The sequence below is a fragment of the Cebus imitator genome, unplaced genomic scaffold (assembly GCF_001604975.1).
Source record: "Cebus imitator isolate Cc_AM_T3 unplaced genomic scaffold, Cebus_imitator-1.0 Scaffold34, whole genome shotgun sequence".
NCBI lineage: Eukaryota > Metazoa > Chordata > Mammalia > Primates > Cebidae > Cebus > Cebus imitator.
In genome coordinates, this window is record NW_016107349.1 from 9,600,821 (window position 1) to 9,627,130 (window position 26,310).

The window sequence follows — 26,310 nt, forward strand, 5'->3', positions numbered from 1 at the left end:
AGATTAACATTTGAGTCAGTGACTGGGAGAGGCAGGCCCCCCCTCAATGTGGTGAGCGCCATCCAATCAACTGCCAGTGCGGCTGGAATAATGCGGTCAGGAGAAGGTGGGGGAAGCTGACTTGCTGAGTCTTCTGGCCTTCATCTTTCTCTCATGCTGGATGTTTCCTGCCCTCCTTGGAATGTCAGACTCCAAGTTCTTCAGCTTTTACACCAGTGGCCCTAGAGCCTTCGGCCACAAACTGAAGGCTGCACTGTTGGCTTCCCTACTGTTGAGGTTTCCAGATTTGGACTGAGCCACTACCAGCTCCCTTGCTCTTTAACTTGCAGACAGCCTATTGTGGGACTTGATGATGTGAATCAATTCTCCTTAATAAACTCCCTTTCGTATATACATATATCCTATTAGGTCTGTTCCTCTAGAGAACCCTGACTAATACAGAAAGATAGCTGAATATATATAGATATTTGAGACAGAGTTTTGCTCGTTACCCAGGCTGGAGTACAGCGGCACAATCTTGGCTCACTGCAACCTCCGCCTCCTGAGTTCAAGCGATTCTCCTGTCTCAGCCTCCTGAGTAGCTGGGATTACAGGCATGCGCCACTACACCCGGCCAATTTTGTATTTTTAGTAGAGACGGGGTTTCTCCATGTTGATCAGGCTGGTCTCAAACTCCCGACCTCAGGTGATCCACCCGCCTCGGCCTCCCAAAGTGCTGGGATTAACAGGCATGAGCCACCTTGCCCAGCCCTGAATATATATTTTATATGCAGGTAAAATGTATGGAAATGTAACAGAATTCTGAAAGCCACCTTAGAGTGATTCATTAATTTTCTGAATTTATAGATAGAAGAATAGGATCTGTCTATAAAGTAAAAGCTTAAAGAAGAGTTAGCTTTGTTAACCATTATAACTTTAATGTAGAAAACATGAACTTTGTAAAATCAAACTAGTCCCTAAGTAACCTTACGATGACCATGCTGGTTTTCCAAGGCTATGATTCAGTGCCAAGCTGAGGCCAAACCACCAGGACTGCAGAGAGAGCAGGGGAGGGCTCCTCCAGGTATGCAGGTGCGTGCCACTCATTAGCAGGCCTTTAGAGACATGCCGCAGGGCGAATATAGGAACTACACCTTATAGGCGGATGGCATCTTACAGCTTTCTCAGCACTGTGAGAAATTACCAAATTCAAAGGAAGTAGAAAGGTCCAAAACTAAGGGATTTCTTTCCTTGAAATGTATATTGAAAGCAGTATAATAGAAAACTGGAGACTTTCTTTTTTTTTTTTTGAATGTTTTCAAAATGCAATTCAAAAATATTTTAAACTATATGAGGTCTCTTCTTTGTCAGAAACCAATCCAAGTCATAGAAGAGGCCGTGAACACAGTTTCCTACAGCAAAGGCCTGACCCCATTAGGGAAGCCATCGGTGAGGGTGCAGACAGAGGGTGCTATGAACATGCTGTAGGTACGTACATAGGATTTTTGCTAAGTATGCCGTAACGTTACTCTGAAAAATTATGTTCCCCTTTTTGCATATTTTTAATTAACATCTTAAACTTTTATTATAAATTTAAATAGTGGGAAGGGATAGAAATTCCACCATAAAGTAAGATCCGATTATTTTTTTTTGAGACAGAGTTTTACTCGTTACCCAGGCTGGAGTGCAATGGAACAATCTCAGCTCATTGCAACCTCCACCTCCCGGGTTCAAGTGATTCTCCTACCTCAGCCTCCTGAGTAGCTGGAATTACAGGAATTTGCCACCACGCCAGGCTAATTTTTTGTATTTTCAGTAGAGACAGGGTTTCTCCATGTTGGTCAGGCTGATCTTGAACACCTTACCTCAGGTGATCCACCTGCCTCGGCCTCCCCAAGTGCTGGAATTACGTGTGTGAGACCACCCCCGGCCAGATCTGAATTTTTTAAAAAGCAAAATTTTTAATTTTAGAACAGTTTTAGGTTTGCAGAAAAATTAAGATTGTATAGAAATTACTATATACCACACAGTCAGTTTTCCCTATTATGAACACTGTATACATATGATACATTTGCTACAATTAATGAGCCAATATTGGTACATTATTAAAGTTCATACTTTATTCAGATTTCCTGGGTTTCCCATAATGCCCTTTGCCTGTTCTAGAACCCATCTACCCTATTACATTACATTTAGTCACGATGGCTCCAGAAGGTCCTCTCGGAGTTTCTTAGGCTTTCTTTGGTTTTGATGGCCTGGACAGCTTTGAGGAGGATTGGTCAGGATTGGTCAGATATCACCTCTCAAGAACATATCTTGGTTGCTTGCAGTTTTTGGTGATGAGGAAGAAAGCCGCTACAAACATTCATATGCAAGTTTTTGTGTGGACGGAATTTTCTAATCGGTTGGGTAAATACCTAGGAGCTTGATTGCTGGATCACGTGGTAAGATTATGTTTAGCTTTGTAAGAAACTGCCGAACTGTCTTCCAAAGTGTCTGTACCATTTTACACTGCCCCTAGAAACAAATGAGAGTAGAAACTGTGCAACTGAAACAGGGAGAGAAAGGAGGAGGAGGAGGAAGAGCATGAAGAGGTGGTGGAGAAGAACAGAGAGTGAAAGATGTGTCAGATAATATTACTGATATAAAATATGTACAACCGGAGTCTGAGAAGATCATTCTCTTCAAGAATGTGGTAAATGGAGTATTTGAAGAAATAATGGCCAAGAGAGTGCTATGTTTGATGAAAGAAATAAAGTGTTCTGGAATTTAGGGTTCAGTGTGTAGTAAGGGAGAAAAAATTGTTCACAGAAGTTTAGATATCAGCCAAGGAGCAGGTCAGATTGAATGAACCTTAGATGGTCCAATGTATGCAATTCTAGGAAATAAGGAAGGAAAGAAGAAAGGGAACAAGGAAGGAAAAAAAGAAAGAAATGAACAAACCCTATCCCATGGGCCATCCGAGACAAGGAGCAATGATGAAAGTTTGGTAAGGAAATGGATTCAAGCATTATCTCTGACACATTTGACCTTAGAAAAGTTATTTAAAATTAAACTTGGCTTCCTTATTTAAAATTAAAAAGATGTTCAAACCTGACTTCTACCTTGAAATGACTGTTGCAATATATGACAATATATGACAATATATGACAATACATGCAATATATTTCTAGCCCCTTGGTCAAAAGTTTTTTCTATACATTCATTTTTATTGGAATTGCTCCTTCTGAAGTAACATATTTTACCCAACTCTACTGTTTTGCTCTCTGCTGAAATTTGTTTTCAAGGATCAGTAAAGCACAAAATAGGGAGTGTATTTGGATTTCAGTCTATGTTTTCACATAAATTAATCTGCATTTTCTCCGAAGTTAGAATAATTTCTTTTTTATTCACATTTCTGAGCATTTCATCAGCTTAATAATCCAATAAATATTTCGATTGGACACTCTGTATTTTATTATGTTAAATTGTTTTAAGCTACTTTTCAATCCATGTGGCCAATCCACTTTAAGTCTGTTTTGGAAGAAAGGTTACTTTGTGAGCTGCTATTCCTAATGTCATTGAATTTCAATTTGCGTGTGTACATGAATTTTTTAACTGCCTAGTTCTGCAGTTCCAAACAAATTTCTCAAAAGTTATAAGCTACAAAAAGGAAAGTAGCCAACAGTTCATTTTTATTAATCCTGAATTACAATTCTGTAAGTGAGGTGTGAATACCAAGTATTTGGTATACACTGTTTAGAATTTATATACATAAATGAGCAGTGTCCAGTGGGAATGCACACCTGTTTCAAAGATGCTTCAATTGTTCACAGCATTTCTGAAACTCCTCTTTGAATACTGCCTTTAGATCTTGCAGCACATTTTAATCTTTGTCTTTTGAAAGTAGGTTTCATAACCCAAAGTAATTTTGGTTAAGTTTGATGATGCAGAAGATGGGGGAAAAAAATTTTTTTTTTGAGACGGAGTCTCGCTCTGTCGCTCAGACTGGAGTGCAGTGGTGCGATCTTGGCTCACCTGCAATCTCCGTTTCCTGGTTCAAGTGATTCTCTTGCCTCAGCCTCCTGAGTAGCTGGGATTACAGGCATGCACCACCATGCCTGGCTAATTTTTATATTTTTAATAGAGATGAGGTTTCATCATGTTGGCCAAACTTGTCTCTAACTCCTGACCTCTGGTGATCCACCCACCTCAGCCTCCCAAAGTGCTGGGATTACAGGTGTGAGCCACTGCCCCCAGCCTGGAAATTAAATTTCAGTACATACTATGTGCTAGAGACTTGACTTGGATTGTCCAGTGAATCTGGGTAAATTCATTTTAGGTTGAAAATGAAGTATGACCATAGAATATGAATCAATGTCATCGATTATTTTCCCGCTGGAGGTAATAATGTAGCATTGTAGGAAAGGTAAATGTTTTTGATCAGGCTGACATGTTTGAATGACCACCCCAATGCTCTTCCCCCATCACCATCACTTAGCCTGAATCAAGTTACTTAGACTTCCCAGAACTGTTTCCTCATTTATATAATGAGGAAAATAGGATGACTAATAAGCTATCTTGATAATTAAAAAAATAAAACCAAAATACAAAATACCTAGCAGAACTAGTCCCCCTTCCCAACATGATAAAGGGAAAAATACTCATTATGATGAAGATGGTCCTGGATGTTTTTCAAAATGACTTTTATTATGGTTGCATTTTCCTATTATCTTGTCAGATATTAATTCCAAGAGTATTTGTTACTCTTCTATTTTGGGCAAAGATGTCTTGTTTTTGGTGTATTTAGGAGAAGGGACTGTGCGTGTGAGTTTACCTAGCTGTGGGGTGGTATGGTAGAGGTAGTTGTGAACAATGGGACTGAAATATAAATTGCTACCCAATTATGGAGGGCTTTAAATGGCATATTACAGGTTTAGCTATTATCCAATAGAAAAGATGGGCACTGAAAGCTTGTGAGCAGAGACAAAGTAATCTTGTCTGTGCTTTGGGAAGATAACTGATATGCTAGACTAAAATTTGTTGACAGTAGGGTTTGCTTCCTGCTCACACATCTTTTACTCATCTTTATAGGAATGAGTAGAAGAACAAATGGCTGGGTAGAAGGATTGAAGCGGGAATAAGGACAAGGGCAGAATGATCAGGAGGGAATGGAAGAGAATGCTGTGAAGGGCTTACTGAGCCAGGCTCAAAAGGATTCGGCAAGTGTGTGGATGAGGAGCTAAGGAAGATGGGGGAGACTTGAAAAGAATTCCGTGGCAGCTGGCTTGGATGACAGCTCTGGGTGGGGGACCGGGCAGTGGCCAGGAAAAAGAAATAGAAACACAGAATGGGAAAACGGTTTTGAAAATGAGGGAACAATGAGTCTGATTTTAATTCAATGAGTGTGCATGGCAGTCCGATAGGCAAATGAAAACACAGGTCTGGAGTTGAGACGAGGTCAAGATAAAGATTTGTTTGTAGAGTCATACCCATAAAGATGATAGCTGAAATCTTGGTGGTGATGAACTCATCCTCGGAGAATGTGTGGATCAAGAAGATCGGCCAAATACAGGGCCTTGGAAAATGCTAATACTTACGGGATGGTTGTAGGAGAGGAAGCAGGAAAAGACAGAAGGAAAAAAAAAAATGGGCACAGAAATACCAGGAGAGACCCATGTCACGGAAACTAGAAGGGAAGGATTTCAAAGGTGCAGCTGTCAGGGCAGAATCAGGAGAAAGGACAAACGCGATGAGGCTTGAGAAGGGCTGGTGGGTTTGGCCATTCATTAGCACCTCACTGGTGACCTCTTTGAGAGCTGCTGCCACAGGGAAGACGGAGCTGGGTAACAGGGAGAGGGCAAGTGGGGGCAGGGGAATCAGAGAGAGAATGGGCAACAGCTTCTGCTTCCACCTTCAACTGCTTCTTCTTAGTCTCGTTAGAAGACTTTTCTCCGCTGTCCTAGTAAATGTTAATGTTGCCCAAGACTGTCCTTGGCTCAGTGCTTACAACAGAGTTCTCTTGGTTTCAAATAACAGAAAGCAACTCCAGCTGGCTTGAGCAGAAAGATTTATTGGGAGGATACGGGGTTACCTCACAGGACCCAGAGGATGATGACTGGGCCTTGTACACAAGCTTTAACCAGAAGTCAAGCTCCACTGGGCTTCTTGTCTCCTTTCTTGTTCCCCTCTTGGTGCCTTTCTCTTTTTTCTCTGCTCTCAATGCCAGCTAGCTGCCCTGGGTTTCCAGGCCATGCGGTAGGAAACGTGTCTGCCACTCAGTCCTGAGTCAGACACACTTAGCCCCTCAGAGGAGCACTGCTGTCTCTCGCTCATGCTCACGCTGGATGTTCTCCAAGGGATGAGATTGAGTGGGTCGATAGATGCCCCCCCTTGGGCCACTCGACTGAAATCAGATCAACAAAATCACTCTGCACAGACAGTAGCATGTGGTTTGGGGACAAGGACAAGGACTAGGACCTGGAAGTGAGAAGCTGGGGAAAAAGCTCATGGGATGAGGATTTGGATTGGGCCCACAGCAAGTGAAAAGAAGGAGAAGGTGACATGAATGGCTTCTCATTCTCTCTCTAACTGCTCAGAGCCTGGATCCTCCTAAGCAGCAAATCTGAGGAGCACTCTGCCTCCTATAGTTTACACCTAGACAGGCGTACGGTTTTCTTCTAAGAAAGAAAATGGGATGGCTGCCCAGATCTTATAAACTTCCTCTCTCTGCGAACAGCCCTGGGTACACCTGGGTGAGTCCCCGTGGCCATGTCCATACACACTGGGTTAACCAGAGTTGACTGCTCCAGTGTGCCTACCAGAATCTCTATGTGGGGTCTCTACACTTGGAACTGGATGGATCATGAGCCGATTCCTTTTCAGGATGCTATGAGACTGTCCGTGACTACGGGAGACAGACAGAGTCTGAGGGTGCTGGTATTATTGGTTATCCTGGAAACCCACTGCACCACTGCTATCTCTATGTTAGTTCTCTCAGATAGCCCAGTGTTTTCCAGTACATTCTCTTGACGTCTAAGCTAGTTTGAGTGGTTTTGTCACTGAGACAAACAAGAGCCTTGACTAGTTGAGGGTCAAGCGTGTTGCCCAACAGCTATCCCCAGCTTGGCCTCTTGGCTGCCACATCAGCTGTAGGAAATGGTCCCTCCCTTTCCCTTGTCATGTTTCCCGGGAGAAATGAGGTCTAAACAGTGACTGCAATAAGAGGGTTTGGCATTCTGGAAATTACTGAATAATGCTGCTTTGCTCATGTATTACCCTAATTTTGATATTTTTAAAAATCTGAAGTATGCATCATTTATGCTCCAAGATCAGGATCAATGACCCAATTATTCATCTTATGATGAAAATGCTTGCTGAACAAAACTCTACCCCAAATCAGAAAGGGCTTTTCATCGACTGGAACAATTCGTACATAAACACAAAAGCTACTCAGTGATACCATCGATCCACTTTGTTTTTAAAATAAGATTGTATTTTTACTTGATTTTCAATGTTTGCTTCATTTTAGATAAAGTTTAGTTTTTTAGGTTTTGAATAAGACTTTAGTTTTTAAACAAACTTTTAATTTTGGAACAGTTTTAGATTTATAGAAAAATTGTGAAAATAGTACAGGGTTCCTATATACCTCAACCAATTTCCTCTACTACCAACATTATATTTGAGTATGATATATTTATCACAATTAATGAACCAATAGTGATACATTATTATTAAAGTCCATACTTAATTTGTTTCTACTTAATGTCTATTTTTTATTCCATGATCTCATCCAGGATACCAAATGATATTTCGTTGTCACATCTTCTTAGGCTCGTCTTATTTGACAGTGTAAAACTTTATTTTTATTGGCCAGATGTGGTGGCTTATGCCTGTAATCCCAGCACTTTGGGGGGCCAAGGTGGATGAATCACTTGAGGTCAGGAGTTCAAGACCAGCCTGGCCAACATGGTGACACCCCATCTCTACTAAAAATACAAAAATTAGGCGGGCGTGGTAGTGTGTGCCTGTAATCCCAGCTACTTGGGATGCTAAGGCAGGAGAATCACTTGAACCCAGGAGGCGGAGGTTGCAGTGAGCCGAGATCACACCACTGTACTCTAGCCTGGGTGACAGAGTGAGACTCTGTCTCAAAAAAAAAAAAGAAACCTCACAAACATTTATTTTTATTGAGGTTATCTCTGATAATTTGATAATGATGCTTAATATTTGTATATTACAAATTTACAATTTTACTTGACTTTTAAATTTTAACACTTAAAAAGTGAATTATATTAAAAGTTGTTTGACTCGTGTTCGTGTTTTGCATTCTGAACACTTATAAATAAGGGTATTGATACCAGTATTTTGGAATTACCTTAAGTAAATGCTGAATGTCCAGCACTGTTATTTATTGCTCCAGTATAGCAGTTACTGGAGCCCAGCAGGACAGGCAAGGCACGGGGAATGTGAATACACATGGCTGAGGCTCTGAATGCAGGACACGACTGCTGGGAACCAGGGGGTGTGCAGTAGAGGGCAGCCGCGCAGCTCAAGGCTGGCTTCTCTGCAGTGAGACTCCCAAGCCCAGGCCATCCTAAAGGGTTCTGCAAACACGTCTCTTGCCCCGGTACCCTTACCACTCTGTTCTTCTGTATACAGCCCGAGAGGGCTTGCTTGTGTTACCCCCATCCATTTCTTTGTCTTGCACACACAGTGCCCTGGGGCCACTTGACAGTGATGATTTGGACTCAGGGACATTATCTTAGAGAAGTCTTTATTATTTTTTAATTGAAAGGTTTTTTTAGAGACACGGTCTTGCTCTGTCACCCAGGCTGGAGTGCAATAGTGCAATCATGGCTCACTGAAGCTTCAAACCCCTCAGCTCACGTGATCTTCCCATCTCAGCCTCCCAAGTAGCTGGGACTACAGGTGTACACCACTAAATCCAGATAACTTATTATTATTTTTTTGGTAGGGATGGGATCTCGGTATGTTGCCCAGGCTGGTCTCCAATTCCTAGGCTCAAGTGATCCTCCTGCTTTGGCCTCCCAAAGCGCTGAGATTATAGGCATGAGCCTATTTTAGAGAAGTCTTTAGCCTGTGCTTCCCAAGGCCTGGCTCACTGCTTGGAACATAGTAAGTACTCAGTATGTGTAGGTGCTATTATTTGTTCAACCAATGTTGAGCCAATGAAGGAAACTGGCACCATTGGCAGGAAAGGCAGCAGATATTAGGAGCTGATGAGATTCAGGGACCCAAGGTGGGATGGTGAGGACAATGAGGTAAGTGAATGGGGCACCCTGGCCTGCAGTGTGGAGTGGCTGCGGGAGAGAAGAGTGAAGAGGAAGGGGACCACCAGTGCCAGCGCCAGCCCCAGCTCTTGCAACAGACACCTGATCAGGGCTGCTGGACACACAGAAGATGACCCTGGCAGCGACCTCCTCCAGGGTTCTGAGATGCAAGTCCATCATGAGCATCCAAAAATTATGATTAAAAGTTTAGTCAATTACTTATTGCATGCCTGTGCCAAAGTATCTCCTGTAACCCATATATGTGTGTGTGTGTATAGATATACACCTACTATGTACTCACAAAATTAAAATTTTTTTTAAAGTTTAATTAGTCTGTAGCATGACATCATTAATAGAGTAGAGCAGAGTCTGCTGACATTATAATCTATTGATCTCCCCAGAGTTGCCAAAAGTAGCTCACAATAGTTAGGCTTCCTTCTGTCCATAGTTGATGGCATATTCAAAGTCTCTAAAGCTGACGTGACCATCTGAGTCTCGATCTACTTCCCTGGAAAATGAAACAAAAAGTCATTTACACATTATTCTTGTTGACACCTATGTATTAAGAGCACATTAGGATCTTTATTTCTTTGTTTGTCTGTGTGAGAGAGGAACCTATTTTACCTACTTGAAAGCTGAGATTGATGCCTACTTTTTTTCATTGATAATAAAGTTTTGCAGGAAAGAAAGGGCATTTATTAAAACCTACAGAAATAATATATTCTGCATATTTAAAGGGATGAAGCCAAATGCACAGATTATATAAGAAAAAAAGAAATGGCTCTTTCTAGTTATCCTACATGTATCTTTCTGTGATATATCAAAAGCACATGCAGGCCAGATATGGCGGCTCACTCCCGCAATCACAGCATTTTGGGAGGCTGAGGTGGGCGGATCACCTGGGGTAAGGAGTTCCAGACAGCCTGGCCAACATGGGGAAACCCTGCCTCCACTAAAAATACAAAAATTAGCCAGGTTTGATGGTGGGCGCCTGTAATCCCAGCTACTTGGGAGGCTGAAGCAGGAGAATCGCTTAAATCGGGAGGCAGAGGTTGCAGTTGGCCAAGATCACACCACTGCACTACAGCCTGAGCAACACAGACAGACTCCATCTCAATTTTTTAAAAAAAAGTGTGTTTGAAGGCATAACTGATGAGTAGTGGTCTCAACTCCTCTTTGGGGGGCATTCTAAAACAAGGCCTTACACGTAGCTTCTGCGGGTGATGCCCATTATATTTTGTTCAAACATCAAATTCATATCAACCATGACATAGGACTTTTTAACGCAAAGACTGGCCCAAGCAAGAGAGCCACTAATCACTGTAATAGTTTTAAAGCAGGCTTTTAAAATATTGAATTCTAAAATAAACTTTCTGAATATTTCATGCCAAAGTCTCTGAAGTCTATAATGGTTCTGGATAGAGTGATGATAATTTTTCATTCTTTTGAAGTAGAGAAAAATCCCTACTTCTCTGCCCCAGGGTAAAACCATGTTGCAGTGTGTTCATATAAAATGATTTCAGACTGCAGAGGCCATTATTCTTGTTACTTCTTTTGGTAAAATATACATGATGATTTCATGCTACACAGGACCAAAAGCATAGTGTCAGATCTCTTCCAAGGGATTAGAAATAATCAGTATCACGTTACTAACTACAGAATATAAATCATCCCTTTTATTAAATTAGATAATTGAAGATTCTTAATATTGCCCAAGTATTTTTTCCCAAGGAATTGGATTAGATAAAAGGCCTTTTCTTCTTTCCACTCTGAATTGGTAGTGTTGAACTATAAATCTCAGAGGGTGAGTTAAGTGAATAACCTAGAAAAATAGTGTTTAGAATAAACTGCTTCTGATAATATTGTGTGTATGCGCGCGAGTGTGTTTATTCACTTATTGAGATGCTGAATGCTTGTAGGGAAGTGAATCTCTTTGCTTGAGTTTCTCAGTAAATGACCTTCATTGTTATTGTATTAACTGTTTTTATTTTATTTTTTTTAGATGGAGTTTCCCTCTGTCACCCAGCCTGGAGTGCAGTGGGGCAATCTCGACTCACTGCAATCTCCACCTCCTTGGCTCAAGCAATCCTCTCACCTCAGCCTCCCAAGTAGCTAAGACTACAGGCATATACCATTACATCCAGTCAATTTTTTAATTTTTTTTTTAAAGAAGAGGTAGGGTTTCACTACGTTGGCCAGGCTGGTCTCAAACTCTTGAGCTCAAGACATCCCCTTGCCTCGGCCTCCCAAAGTGCTGAGACCATAGGCATGAGCCACTGGGTCCCGCCTGTTATTGTATTAACTCTAATTTTTCTTGCTGTCTTTGCCAGAGCTTTCCATCATAAAATGAACATAGTATAGCCAAGAACTGTTAAAACTGGAAAGTCTATTCATAACATTTGGGGTGGCATTTTACTCATATAATGAATGGTGAGGCATCATTTACCTTTTATTTTGAGATGGAGTTTCCCTTTTGTTGCCTAGGCTAGAGTGCAATGGTGTGATTTTGGCTCACTGCAACCTCTGCCTCCCAGGTTCAAGCGATTCTCTTGCCTCAGCCTCCCAAGTAGCTGGAGTTACAGGCATGCACCACCATGCCCAGCTAATTTTATATTTTTAGTAGAGACGGGGTTTCTCCACGTTGGCTAGGCTGGTCTCGAGCTCTTACCTCACCCGCCTCAGCCTCCCAAAATGCTAGGATTACAGGTGCGAGCCACCATGCTCGGCCTATATTTTTAAATTTATATTTCAAATGAGACATGCTGAAATACTTTGTCTTTTGACTTTTTGTTGTCATCACATATATGCAAGCAGGTCTGGTCACCTCACAAAGAGTGCAGAGGAAATTCAAGTTCAGTGCTGTTATTTTAAAGTCTAAGAACACTATTTCCATTGCAGACAGAATTGTTCTGAAGAAGGAAGGTCTCATAGCACCCACACTCAAATCACTGTGACAGAGAACAGGTGTGTGGTGGAGAGAATGGGTGACTGGCTGCGGAGATGAAGGAAATGTCAGTAGGTAAAAAGCCTCCTTGTTTCTGTTACAGCATTCAACCCTAACATGAGTTTGCTCTAGTTTTGAAACTAGAATGCAGTTGTTTTGGTGTCAACAACATACCTTTGGCCCTAAAAACTTCAGCCACCCCCTACCCTGACTAGAAAGAAACTTTAAGAGGGCAAGACCCCTGGTTTGTTTGCTGCTGTAGCCCCAGGTCTTAGCCCACAGCAGAAGATGAATGCTGAATGAATGAATTTGTGGAATAAATGAATCTGAGGAAATAGTTGGTAATGGTATAGAAAATCTATTACATCCTGGGAGGTACTAAGGGAGCAAGGAAAGAAACTATCACCTCACTGTCTTTACCAAGTCTAAAAGTGCCTGAGGCCGGGCGTGGTGGCTCACACCTGTAATCCCAGCACTTTGGGAGGCCCAGGCAGGATCAACTGAGGTCAGGAGTTCGAGACCAGCCGGGCTAACATGGTGAAACCCCGTCTCTACTAAAAATACAATAATTAGTCAGGTGTGCTGGTGGGTTCCTGTAATCCCAGGAACTTGGGAGGCTGAGGTAAGAGAGTCGCTTGAACCGGGGAGGTGGAGGTTGCAATGAGCCAAGATCACGCCACTGCACTGCAGCCTGGGCGACAGAGTGAGACTCAGTCTCATAAATAAACAAACAAATAAATAAAAATAAACAAATAAAAACGCCTGAGAAACACCTCAGACCCATCATTCAGGGACCCATAAGTCAGTCGGTTATGGTTTTTATGCTCGACCACATTTTGCAAAACACAGACTAGGTACAGACAAGACCACATGAGAGACAAGCTTTGAAAAATGAGGCTCAAAACATGGGACAGTGGGGGGAGGGAACCCCTTGAATGTCAGGCTGAACAGTTTAAGAGTTAAGAAGCCGGGAATTGAGAACCACTGCAGAATACTGGGTACACGTGAGTGTAACCCACCCCATAGTCAAAGACCACGCACTTCAATCCAGATGAGCAGCTGCCCTTTTACCAGACACAGGGATATAGGTGCAGACACAGACACAGCCTTTTACCTCAGAAATAGCTTTTCAAAGGAATTAAAGTTTATGCAGATGTAAAAGAGGGGAATTAATTGCTATTAACAATAACAGCTTCTAGAAATGTAGGTCCAGTGAAATTGAAGGCTTTTTTGGTTTGTTTTTGAGATGCAAAAGGAAGATCCGGAATTGATTTTGGGAGTAGGGATTCAAGAGAGCAGAACTGGGATGGGCACAGTGGCTCACGCCTGTAATCCCAGCACTTTGGGAGGCTGAGGTGGGTGGATCACTTGATGTCAGGAGTTTGAGACCATCCTGGCCAACATGGTGAAACCCCATCTCTATTAAAAATACAAAAATTAGCCAGGCATGGTGGCACCTGCCTGTAATCCCAGGTACTCGAGAGGCTGAGGCAGGAGAATCGTTTGAGCCTGGGAGACAGAGGCTACAGTGAGCCAAGATCGTGCCACTACACTCCAGCCTGGGTGACAGAGCCAGGTCCCATCTCAAAAAAAAAAAAAAAAAAAAAAAAAAAGCAGAATTGCTCTGTATTGCTTGGTATGAACAATTTAGAGCCATCTGGAAGGAGATGACAAGCCAAGACAAGTGAGGGTACAGGCACAGGGGGATGCCATATGAGAACAGTCACGAAATTTCCCAATGAGGTGGTGATCAGAAGTCCTTCAGTTACCTGTTGTGTTTCCTATGCAATTCCAAATTGTTCGTATTACTTGTTCTAATCTCTCCTCTATCTTCACCAAGGGGTGTGCTAGGCACACACACACTGGGGGGATGGTGACTTTGGGGTGTCTGTGTTGAGTCAGGGGTTGAAGATTGAGTTAGGAGATGAGCTGTGTCTGAAGGTGCAGCAGAGAGCAGGAAAAGCAAGCGGGGAATGGCAGGATGATCCATCCACTGAATTCTTTCAAAGAAATGAGAACTCAGAGCCACAAGCCTTCCAAGAATTTGCAAGAATCTTGGGAAGTGCTTCATAACTCCCCAGGTGTAGAATGGAAGTTCCAGGCAATACTATATCAACTTTGAAGTACCGGAAGACCTCAGATGACAACAGGATACATTCCGAATTTGCAGAAAACTAGACTCAGTCCATTCATCTGAATTCCAACACTTTTAAAATATGTTAAAGTACAAATATTTTGATTCATTGTATTAAAAAGTGGTTATAGGTCAGGTGTGGTGGCTTACATCTGTAATCCTAGCACTTTGGAAGGCTGAGGCGGGTAGATTACTGGAGGTCAGGAGTTTGAGACCAGCCTGGCCAACATGGTGAAACCCCGTCTCTACTAAAAATACAAAAATGAGCTGGGTGTGGTGATGCACACCTGTAATCCCAGCTACTTGGGAGGATGAGGTATGAGAACTGATTGAACCCGGGAGGTGGAGGCCGCAGCGAGCAGAGATTGCACCACTGCGCCCCAGCCTGGAGACAGAGCAAGACTCTGTCTCAAAAAAAAAAAAAAAAAAAAAAAAAAAAAAAAAAAAACCAAAAAAAAAAAAAAAAAAAAAAAAAAAAAAAAAAAAACCCACAAAAAAAAAAAAAAAAAAAAAAAAAAAAAAAAAAACCCACAAAAAACCCCATAGTGCCTATAATTACTTTCATCAGGACAAACTTTAGCATTTTTCTCTCTCACATCCAGATTTGTTACATGAGATTCTAATCTCTCTTTCTGGTGGTGCTGTGTGGGCTTCAATAGCCCAGTCTGGATGCTTCCCTGACTCAGAGCCAAGAGGTCTGGACCCTGAAGGAGCCAGGGTTTTACACCAGGAATCTTTTAGCAAGATCATTAATAAAGGGTGGGAACGTTGCTCTAATACATTCTGAAGGAAAACCTAGGGTTTTTTAAATTTAAAAAATGTAAATACTCAATGTGTCTCACAAGCAGTAAATGTTTCTTATATGAAAATGTTGACATCATAACAATTTTGTTCTGAAAGTGGTTATTTCCTGGAAAATCATTTTTCTTGTAAAATCATTCAAGAGTACTCCACGTCAAAGTCTCTGAAGCCAGATTTCAAAGTAGAGTACTAGCTTTTACCCAGGTTACTTAAAGAAAAAAAATGAAGGAAAGAAAGAAAAAGGAATAGTTTAAATAAATTTTATTACATCAAAACAACAGACTCTTCCCTATTAAAATGACACAAAGACTATGAAAGTGATATTTTTAAGTGGGAATGAGAATACAGGATGGTATATGCATCATCATTGCAATGTTTTTATTTTTTTATTTTAATTAATTAATTAATTAATTTAGAGATGGAGTTCTGCTCTGTCACACAGGCTGGAGGGCAGTGGCCTGATCTCAGTTAATTGCAACTTCTGCCTCCCAGGTTCAAGCAGTTCTCCTGCCTCAGCCTCCTGAGTAGCTGGGATTACAGGCATGCACCACCACATCCGGCTAATTTTTTGTATTTTCAGTAGAGATGGGGTTTTGCATATTGGTCAGGCTGGTCTCAAACTCCTGACCTCGTGATCCACCTGCCTCAGCCTCCCACAGTGTTGGGATTACAGGCGTTAGCCACCCCGCTCGGCCTCACAATTGCAATTTTATAAACATGTATATTCTTTTGGGCAGAAGCTGAAGGTTATATGCTATACAGAAACCTGTCTTATGAAGGTGGTAGGGTTGTGGGTAATTCTGTCTTAAGATATTCTTGGCCAGGCGCGGTGGCTCCTGCCTGTAATCATAGCACTTTGGGAGGCCAAGACGGGTGGATCATGAGGTCAGGAGATCGAGACCATCCTAGCTAACACTGTGAAACCCTGTCTCTACTAAAAATACAAAAAATTAGTTGGGAATGGCAGCACATGTCTGTAGTCCCAGCTACTCGGGAGGCTGAGGCAGGAGGATCGCTTGAACCCAGGAGGTGGAGGTTGCAGTGAGCCGAGATCACACCACTGCACTCCAGCCTGGGTGACAGAGTGAGACTCTGCCTCAAAAAAAGAGATATTCTTTAATATTACTTATGTCTTTTTCAACTGAAAGAATATTTTTTCTTTTTAGTCTGAATTTTCCAAACAATTGACCTTATTTCAAATTGTATAAATCCACAACAGCTAGAGCTGGGCTTCTCAACATCAGCACAATCGATATCTTGGACCAGACAATGCTCTGATATAGCAGAGTGGGGGCTGTCATGGGCATTGAGGATGTTTAGCAGCATCCCTGGCCTCTACCTGCTAGATGTTGGTAGGATCCTCTCCCACCCCTGAAGCCCAATCGTGACAGCCAAAAATGTCTCCAGAAATTGCCGTGTCCCTTGGCGGGACACAGTCATTCCCAGTTGAGAACCACTGAGCCAGAGGAATCACAGTTTAAGGCAATCCTTTGGAACATTCCAGCTGAATCTACGCTTACTAACATAATTGTTTTAGCTTTAAATACTTTTTTTTTTTTAAACAAGTGATTTCAGGGTCAGCCGAGGTACATGTTTCTCAGACAGATCATTCAGATGATTGTCTCAACACTCAAAGGTTTTGAAATGAGCCCAGGGAAGACCCCACTGGAGACGCAAACTCTTGCTGGTGGTAACAGGGCCGGTGCCAGACATATCTGTGTTCCCAACAAAAGCACTGACAGAGAGTAATTAGTTTGAATCACTGTGATAATCACATGAGATTTTGAAAGTTGATGCCGTATTTGATTTACCTGAAACGTGAATGAGCAATTTAATGTGGAGGCCAAAATTTAAATGAGAAAAGTTTCCTTAGTGGAATTTTTGGGTTGGGGGAAAAGGGAGGAAGCATCTTTTTCTCTTTGATTCTTTATGGAATGATTTAAACCAAGTCAAAACTGCCATTACATTAGGGACAAAGCTGTCATACTGACTGAACAGTGAGAGTAAAAATTACCCTCCAAGCAAGGAGCCCCTGCTGGGGATGAGAGGACCCGCCAATTGAAGATGTAATGATGACAGCCTCTCCCGCAAGCAGCCTTCTCTTCTGAGGAGCCCGCTGGTTCTTCCCACTGGCGTGCTTGCCTCTTTGTTGATGAGAGTCCTGCAGGGCTCTATAGCAATTCAGCTGGTAATGTGTTTATTAATTTTACCTTTTTAAAGACATGTGTTAAGAAAAGCCGTTCGGATACGCAGGCAAGACTAAAGAGATATGCAGATGATTTCTGGTCTTTTCTAGGCTCCTACATGACTTTGGCAGATGCGCTGCATTCCCTTCGATGTGTACTGGGCTCCCTTTGTGCCCTCCCCACAAACTGTGCGACCTTCTTTGACTCCAGCCATTGCTGGGAGAGCCTCACCAGAGCCAGCCCCAGTATCTTTTGCTGTTTGGGACTGCTCTGACACCTCGGGCGGCAACCCCCACTCCCAATGTGGAAGCATGAAAAAGAAGGCGTTGGCTGGGTGTGGTAGCTCAAGCCTGTAATCCCAGCACTTTGGGAGGCCGAGGTGGGCAAATCACAAGGTCAGGAGTTCAAGACCAGCCTAGCCAATATAGTGAAATTTTGTCTTTACTAAAAATACAAAAATTAGCCAGGTGTGGTGGTGCACGCTTGTAGTCCCAGCTACTCGGGATGCTGAGGCAGAAGAATTGCTTGAACCTGGGAGGTAGAGGTTGCGGTGAGTCGAGATCACACCACTGCACTCCAGCCTGAGTGACAGAGTGAGACTCCGTCTCCAAAAAGAAAAGAAAAGAAAAAGAAGGAGTTAAGGCCCTCTTCTTCAGGAGGCACAGAGCAGGTAGCAGCCCTTGACCAGTCTACACTCCAACTCACTCTGCTGTTCTCTGACTCTTTCCTTCACTGTGCAAGGCTCCAGTTTCAGGCTGCTAATTAACACTTAAAAGCTTGTGCACAAATTATTTAATCAATGTACCAGAGGAGCACAGGACTCTTGTAGAGACTGCACCCTTATAGTAGGAAAAGGCCGTTGCAATACCAAGCCTCACCTCTGCATCCTAGTCCACATGTGGGTAGAGCAGAGCAGTTAGCACCCCTTGACCAATGAACGCACAGAGCACCAATCAGGCACCCTTTGACCAATGAGGCATGAGGACCAGGGGATAATGGCTCTCTGCCTCTGTGCTTCATGTAGACAACAACTCTGAGGTCATTCTCTTGGCTCATGGGAGGTTCTGGGGGGATCACGCTCCAATTGCTCACAGCAGTAATGAACTTGGTGACAGATACTTGCATTCCTTCATTCTGTTTCACAAAAATCCACACACAAGCCCTCATCAGGCTCTGCTTTCAAGAAGAACCCAGGGTAAGACACAATAGAAAGTTTATTTTGAGAGATGAAACTTCACACAGAGCATTTAAATTGCCATCAGCAATAGCATGTCATATCAGATTCTTATTCAAGTAGAAGATAGCTCACTATTTGAAAGAGATCAGAGTATTCCTCTATTTGCAAAATACTTTTTTGGAGGAAATTAAATATTGCCTTTAAGAAGAGCTCTGAAGTTTGAAGTTCCAAGCAATTAAAATGCCAGAGTTAACCAGAAGAAAACACCACAGCCGTCTTCTTTTTACTCTTTAATATACATGTCTTATTAATAGTAGTATTATTGGACTTTAAGTATTCCTTCAGAGTGAGGACAATGTATTCCTGAATAGGAGATTCTCATAGGGCCCTTTTGGATGCAGAGGTATAGTTAGGATCTGACCATAAGCAAGTGGCAGACTTGGCTGTTTAGGATGAACTGTGAAGGGTAAGAAGATGTCCCGATCAGGCCAGGAATAAAGAATGACATAAGCCAGGCAAAACACTGGCCTCATTAGCTCTCAGCTCAGTTTACTAGCCTAACAATTCCATGGACATTGTTGGTTTCTTCCCCAACATCCATCCTACCTGCTCTGTGCCATGCAGCAGCTGCGTGATTGTGGGGGAACACATCCCCACCCCAAGCTCTAGAAGTGGGATCTCACTGGCCTTAACCAATGACTGTAATCCCACTCTCCTCACCACAGGCTCAAGGATTGATTGGCTTCAACCAGTTAATACATGTCATTCCTCTCCTGGCCACTATGATTGGTAAAGAATTGGTACAAACATAATGAAGCCTGGGAATTTTGTTTGCAAGTTGAGAGAGGAGAAGCTCTTTCAATGTGGACATCTGAGATGCAGAGGTGAGGCTTGCTATTCCAACAGCCTTTTCCTACCATAAGGGTGCAATTTCCACAACAGTTCTAGTCTCCAGTGGTACACTGATTGAATAATTTGAGCACAGGCTTTTAAGTGTTAATTACCAGCTTGAGACTGGAGCTATGTACAATGAGGGAAAGAGTTAAGACAACAGCACAGTGAGCTGGAGCCTAAACAAACCATGCCTGAAGCCTCCCCTATGTCAAGACTCTTAGTCACTGACCCATTAAATTCCCTGTGTTGTTTAAGGCAGTCTGAAATGGATTTTCTGCCACTTGCAAATGAAAGCATCCTGATATACAAAGTATCCTATCTGAAATATTTTCCAAATCTTGCAATATCTGGAACTTGGTGGACAGACAGCAGATACTCAATGAACACAGTATTTTTGAAATGACTATTCCATTTTAAAGAAATCCTAAATAATTTAGATTTCTCCTTGGATGCTAGCTCAAGATTTTGGATTATTCTCCTCAGCTCTGCATTCTAAGTTACTTGCTTGCTGTATCCAACAAAAAGTTCTGTTTATGGTGCCTTCATTGTGATTCTCAATGTGCTGAAGAGGTTGTTGAGAGGACTAATATATATTTTCCCTAACAAGTGATGGAATGAATTCTCCAGTCCAAGAAAAAAAGGAAAATGGATGTGAAATGCAGTCACAGCTTGCCAAAGTGATTAATCATAAATAATGACTCATTTTTATGAGGAATCTCATTGACAGCTAGAAATATTTTAAAAGGAAGAAAATAAAATTTCAGTACATCATTTCGGATTATTGACTATTTGTAGACATGTGGATAAATGCAATCAACATATAGCCCAAGGTCTTGGACAATATTTCCAGGAAATAATTTGATATTCCTCTCTATCAAGTGTTTTAACAGAGCTGCTAATAAACAGGGATAGAATTGTGTTTCTAACTTTGATTCTCTGGAAGAGAAATGGCAATGTAAGAAAACAGCACAGATTATACAGCTTTCAGGATAAAGAGCAAAAATCAAAGTGAACATCTTTGAATTAATCATAACACATCTGTTTCCTATACTTCTGAGTTGCTAAGATCTTCCACTCTTCCCCGCCATGCGGTAAATGTGCAAGTACTACAAGCCCAGTCTGAATATGGCGGGGAGACAGTGTGGTCCAGCAGAAACCTCCCAGGATGGAGCTCTCTGCTCAGCTAGGCTGCTGCTGAGCCTTGGGCAAGTTTCTCAACTGCTCTGACTTTGAAGCTCCTCACTTGTCGGGCTGAATGGCTGGGCCAGATGATTGCTAAGATATGGTCCAGTTCTCAATTTTGATGAATCTAAGCTGGATCTTACTACAACTAGTATCTTTGTATGCAGAAAAATAGAAAATGCAACCCAACGTCTGTTAGCCATTTTTAGCATTAAAAAAGAAAAAAAAACTAGTTTGAACCTTTGACTCTGTGGACAGTTATAAGGAACAATAAGCATATGTAAATGTAAAGAAAAAAGACCCTGCCATCAACAATGTGAAATATGAATGGAAATTAAGCCATTTCTATTTCAAATATATAATCACTCCAGCCGAGATACCCAGTAGCATCTTGAACTTGATTATGAGATAAAAGAAATGGGACAGAGATGGCAATCATTTAATCTCTTAAGAACAGCTATTCTGAAGAGCTTTTCACTCTACGCTCAATAGATTTCTAGCAGGTTATGATCTGGCTAGAAAGAAAGCATAATGATGAAGAAAATTATGTTTTCAATAACACAGGCTTTTTACAGTACAAGTCCTTCCACAAAGGAGGCAATAAAATGAACTCTGACCACTTTAACAGATGGCATAATGGTTCAGTGCACAGATGTGGCCTCTCTGAAAGCAACAAGTTCATCTCCTTGACTGGAGGTTTAGGAATGAGCTGAACTTTCAAGTGTAATGTAGGAAAGATTACATACTTCCATACAAGAAAGCTGAGTATTAGTGGGTTCAGAGTCTTGAAGAGATAGACTAAAAGGATAAGGCTTAATGAGTTTCATTTTGCTAATGCAACAAATAGAGTTGAAGTTGAAATGTGAACTATAAATATCGAGCCATTTGTAAATGCCCTCCTAATTACATTGTTAGCCATTGTTTGGACGGAAGCTTGCTTTTTAAAAAGCATACTTCCTCAGAGTCAGAAAATACCAATTGTCAAATAATGCTTATTTTCTTTAATAGTATAATGTTTTTCAGTGGGATTTAAAAAAATAATATGTGCTAGAAGGACTGTAGAGATTTTTGTTTACTTTCTTTGGGAAATTTGATAAATCAAAGTTTTCTGGAAAAATAAGCCTTAAAATTCAAAATATTTAAAAAACAATAATGTTATCAAAACAAAACAAATAAATCCTCAATTCAGTAATTAAAACAGTGTGATTGTTACTCAGGAATCAATGAATAAGAATAATGTCCAGAAATATGTATATATAGGAATTCTGCAAAAATCAAACACGGCAATTCACATGAGTGGGGATGAAATAGGTTGGCAGGAAAAGGAGCTGGGATAATTGTCTACCCATTTGGGGATGGGTGGAGTTTGACTCCATGGCAGAGCCTGCTTTGTGTTCAACAAAATTTACTTCCCTCTCTTCCGGGGAACGTAGCTACACTACATTTCCCAGCCTCCCTTGCAATGAGATGCAACTGGGAGTCCTGGCAATGGAATGTTAATAATATAATGATATAGGAACAAAGACTAGCCATTGCCCATCTAATTAAAAGCCTGATATTTCAAAGGCCTGTATAGGACCTTACAATCACCCTAGGGGTTGTGACATGGCCAGATCCTGAAAGATACTCTCATATGGTGTCAGCAAATACTTACCTGTAAGTAATTTACTCTATATATCTTGGTTAAAGAAAAACTGTTTTCAAATTTTGTGAAGATAGATTTTTTTTCCCCATTAAATGAGAGGGCAGGAATATATATAAAAATGAGGATTTTTTTAACAGCTTGTACTTTGGTTTTCAATAATCCATTTGGGAAAATAAGATTTTACATCTCAGCCCATTTCTCACTGACGCGACGTGCATCACTGAGCCCATAGGAAATTTGGCCTTAGTTCAGCATGACTATGATAAATTATTTATGTTTTCATTTACAACATGCTCCTAGCATTTAAAACCTCTGGGTCTGCGGACAAGAATATATGACAAAAAAAAAAAAAAAAAGAATAACATTTCATAATGAAACAATTCCCTCAAATTATCAAAAGCACTCTATTAATGGAGCCCACTCACAATAAAAAAGTCACACCAAATGGAGTGACCAGAAGGGCTTTTAACAAGAGAATTTCAGTCTAAAGAGCTGAAGGTTCAGAGGGCCACATACAATCATTTAGCAGAAAACGATGAAATGCATGTGGAGTGTGTATATGGCCAAAACAATCAAATCCTGGAATGAAAACAAAGGGACTCCAAGTGAAAGTTCAGAGGGGACATTTGAGGACTCAAGCCTGGAAGTGCTTTTTCATCAAACAGTTAGAAAACAGAATGTGTTTCCTATCCCTGTAATCACTCTCAAAGTTGGTATGGAGATGGGATAAGGAAAAGGAGCATACTGTGACGGAGGTCTTACAAACTGTGTATGACATCCTCGTTCCCCGACCCTGTCCAGCCTCTCTCCCCCTGCCCAGCACTAAGCATTACTCCCAAGATGGGTGACTGTGGTGCTGAAACTGATGTGGAATTTGCCGTAGTGACTGGGGGAGGCGAAGAGTCCTCAGAGGTTTCAGGCCAGAAACAGACCCTGGCTCATGAGGGATTTCAGTAATGGGTAAATCACTAAGGGACATTAGATGTTGGGGACCTCTTCCTACCCTTGGGAAGAGACTGCCCTTCCATAAATTGCCACGCTAATACCAATTTCAGGGATTCAAATGACTGGCCCAATCCACCAAGACATTTTCTGCCCATTATCTAGTTTCTCCTGCCTCCAGGCAGGGCCACATCATTGATTACGGAGCATTTCAGCCACTAAAAAAGATCACGCTCATCATTAAAGACATTAAGTGTTGATCTGTGCTGGCTAAGTGACTTAAAAGGTTCGTGCCCTTCTAGTAACAACTCAAAGAGGCTATTTCAGGATATTTATTAAACAAATTAAGTATTTACATTATGCTCAAGCACAGAGGCACAGTCACCGAGTACAGAACTGTTAAGAAGACAAAACCAAGAGAATTTACGGTGGAGAGAACTTGGCATTTTCAGTTCTTAGAAGTCGGGGCTGAGGAACCTCCAAATGTTTGAGAAAGAGTCTGAATTGGGCAGGGAAAGTATTCTGCCACTCTCCTGTCAATGGCGTCCTAATGACCACCTCCTTAAAAGGGAATAAACAGTGATTAAAGATGGCAGAGACAAGGATATGAACAGACACTTCTCAAAAGAAGACATTTATGCGGCCAACAAACATGAAAAAAAAAGGCTCATCATCATTGGTCATTAGAGAAATGCAAATCAAAACCACATTGAGATACCATCTCACACCAGTTAGAATGGCGACCATTAAAAAAATCAGGAGACAACAGACGCTGGAGAGGATGTGGAGAAATAGGAACACTTTTACACTGTTGGTGGGAGTGTAAATAAGTTTAACCATTGTAGAAGACAGTGTGGCGATTCCTCAAGGATCTAGAAATAGAAATTCCATTTTACCCAGCAATCCCATTACTGGGCATATACCCAAAGGATTATAAAGCATTCCATTATAAAGACACATGCACACATATGTTTACTGCAGCACTGTTTACAATAGCAAAGACTTAGAACCAACCCAAATGCCCATCAATGATAGACTGGATAAAGAAAATGTAGTACATATATACCATGGAATACTATGCAGCCATAAAAAAGGATGAGTTCATGTCCTTTGCAGGGACATGGATGAACCTGGAAATCATCATTCTCCGCAAACTGACACAAGAACAGAAAACCAAACACCACATGTTCTCACTCATAAGCGGGTGTTGAACAATGAGAACATGGACACAGGGAGGGGAACATCACACACCAGGGCCTGTCAGGGGATGGGGGCTAAGAGAGGGAGAGCAGGGGGTGAGGGGATTGGGGAGGGATAACATTAGGAGAAATACCTAATGTAGATGATGGGGGGATGGATGCAGCAAACCACCATGACGCATGTATACCTATGTAACAATCCTGCACGACCTGCACATGCACCCCTGAACTTAAGTATAACAATAATAAAAAAAGAAACTCTCCTTCAAGACCTAAAGACTAAAGGAAACAGGTATATCAGCCCTACAATTTTCTCCCACAATTTAAAATGTTAGGACCCTAATAATGATGACCCTGATTTTAGAAGTTTTGTCTTTAGCCTGTGGTATACACTATGGTAAACGAACCCTTGTTTTCTTGAATACAGTGGCAGTCCATGAGTGCTGGACCATCGATGTGACAGTTATTAGGTTCCTCCTCACCAGAGGACACCTATATCGTGTCCATTGTGCGGTTCCCAGTATTTGAGCGTGGTGTCTGGCACACGGCGGTGTTCAGTAAGTATCTGCTGAATAGATGAGCATGTGAACAGGAGAGTTTGGAGATGAGAGGAAGAACTCTAACTCACCAACCCATGATCTTACATCAATTGCTATGAAAGTGTTGGCACTTTTCCTTCGGATAAGCGTAAGAACATTTGGATCCTGCTATTTTAAATGTAAGACAGATGTTTTTCCCTGTTGTTATAGTCTTTACAATTTTCATCTTTAATGGCCATATGCAATTTTACCAAATGGATTTATACCAAGTTATTTTTTGTTGAACTTTTGAGCCAATCCAGTCTTTTCATTTTCATAAATGTATCACTGAACTCATTGAGTAACCATGCAGAGGAGGGCAGATCACCTGAGGTCAGGAGTTTGATACCAGCCTGGCCAACATGGTGAAATCCTATCTCTACTAAAAACACAAAAATTAACCAGGCCTAGTGGAGGGTGCCTGTAATCCCAGCTACTTGGGAGGCTGAGGCAGAAGAATCGCTTGAACCTGGGAGGCAGAGGTTGCAGTGAGCTGAGATCATGCCACTACATTCCAGCCTGGGCAACAGAGAGAGACTCCATCTCAGGAAAAAAAAAAAAGAAAGAAAGAAAGAAAAGAAGTGGATTCCTGAGTTTACTCATTTACCAGGCAAATACTAAGAGCCCACTACGGTCCAGACACAGTAGGTCCTGAAGATACATGGGTGAGGAGAAAAGACAAGAGTCCCTTTGAGCTTTTAACCGATCCTGGGAGAGAATTTCTGAGAGTGAATTACATAATTCCATTAATATAAGCAAAATAATATTACCAGTGTACTGAATGCCCTGAAGGAGTGACAGAAGGTTCTAGGAGTGGGTGGGGCGTGAACTGGGCAGCAGGCTGGGGGAGCAGGACCTGGCTGAAACCTGAAAAGCAGGGAGCTAATAAAGGAGGCGCAGGTGAGGAAGAGCTCTCCAAGCAGAGGGAACAGCATGTACAAGGTCCTTGTGGCAGGACAGAGCAAGGCACATTCAAGGAACTCAAAGAAGGCAAATGTGACCAAGCACAGAGAGAGGATGAGCAGGAGCCAAATGAAGCTGTGGGGTGCACGGGCTGGAACCATTCAAGACCTGGAAGTCTATATAAGGACTTTGGTCGTGATCCAAAGAGTGATGGAAAGTCATCAAAGCGCTTCAAGGAGGGGGCTGACATGCTTGATATAAATTTTGCAGGTTTATCTTTGCTTAATAACACCATGCCCCAAAGGTATCCCTGTCCTATCCCCAGCACCTGTGAATATGTTGTATTATATGGGAAAGAAAATTAGGGTTGCAGACAGAATTAAGGTTGCTGACTTTAAAATGGGGAGAGATTATCCTAGATTATCTAGGTGGGGCCAATGTAATCTTAGGAGACTTTTCTTTCTTTCTTTCTTT

At 41.7% G+C, this 26,310-nt stretch overlaps 1 protein-coding gene across 3 annotated transcripts in view; it reads right to left on the reverse strand.

Annotated features, from left to right (window-relative positions):
• Positions 1–9,558: 9,558 nt before the first annotated feature.
• EFCAB11 (EF-hand calcium binding domain 11) overlaps positions 9,559–26,310 on the reverse strand; it is a 170,475-nt gene continuing 153,723 nt past the window's right edge. The window contains exon 6 of one of the 3 annotated variants that reach the window (XM_017524552.2): positions 9,559–9,759. In XM_017524552.2, coding sequence (XP_017380041.1) covers positions 9,678–9,759 — 82 coding nt within the window. In that variant the 3' untranslated portion in view covers positions 9,559–9,677. The remainder of the gene's footprint in view (positions 9,760–26,310) is intronic. The other 2 variants (XM_037737114.1, XR_001823848.2) reach the window with 2 other exon arrangements.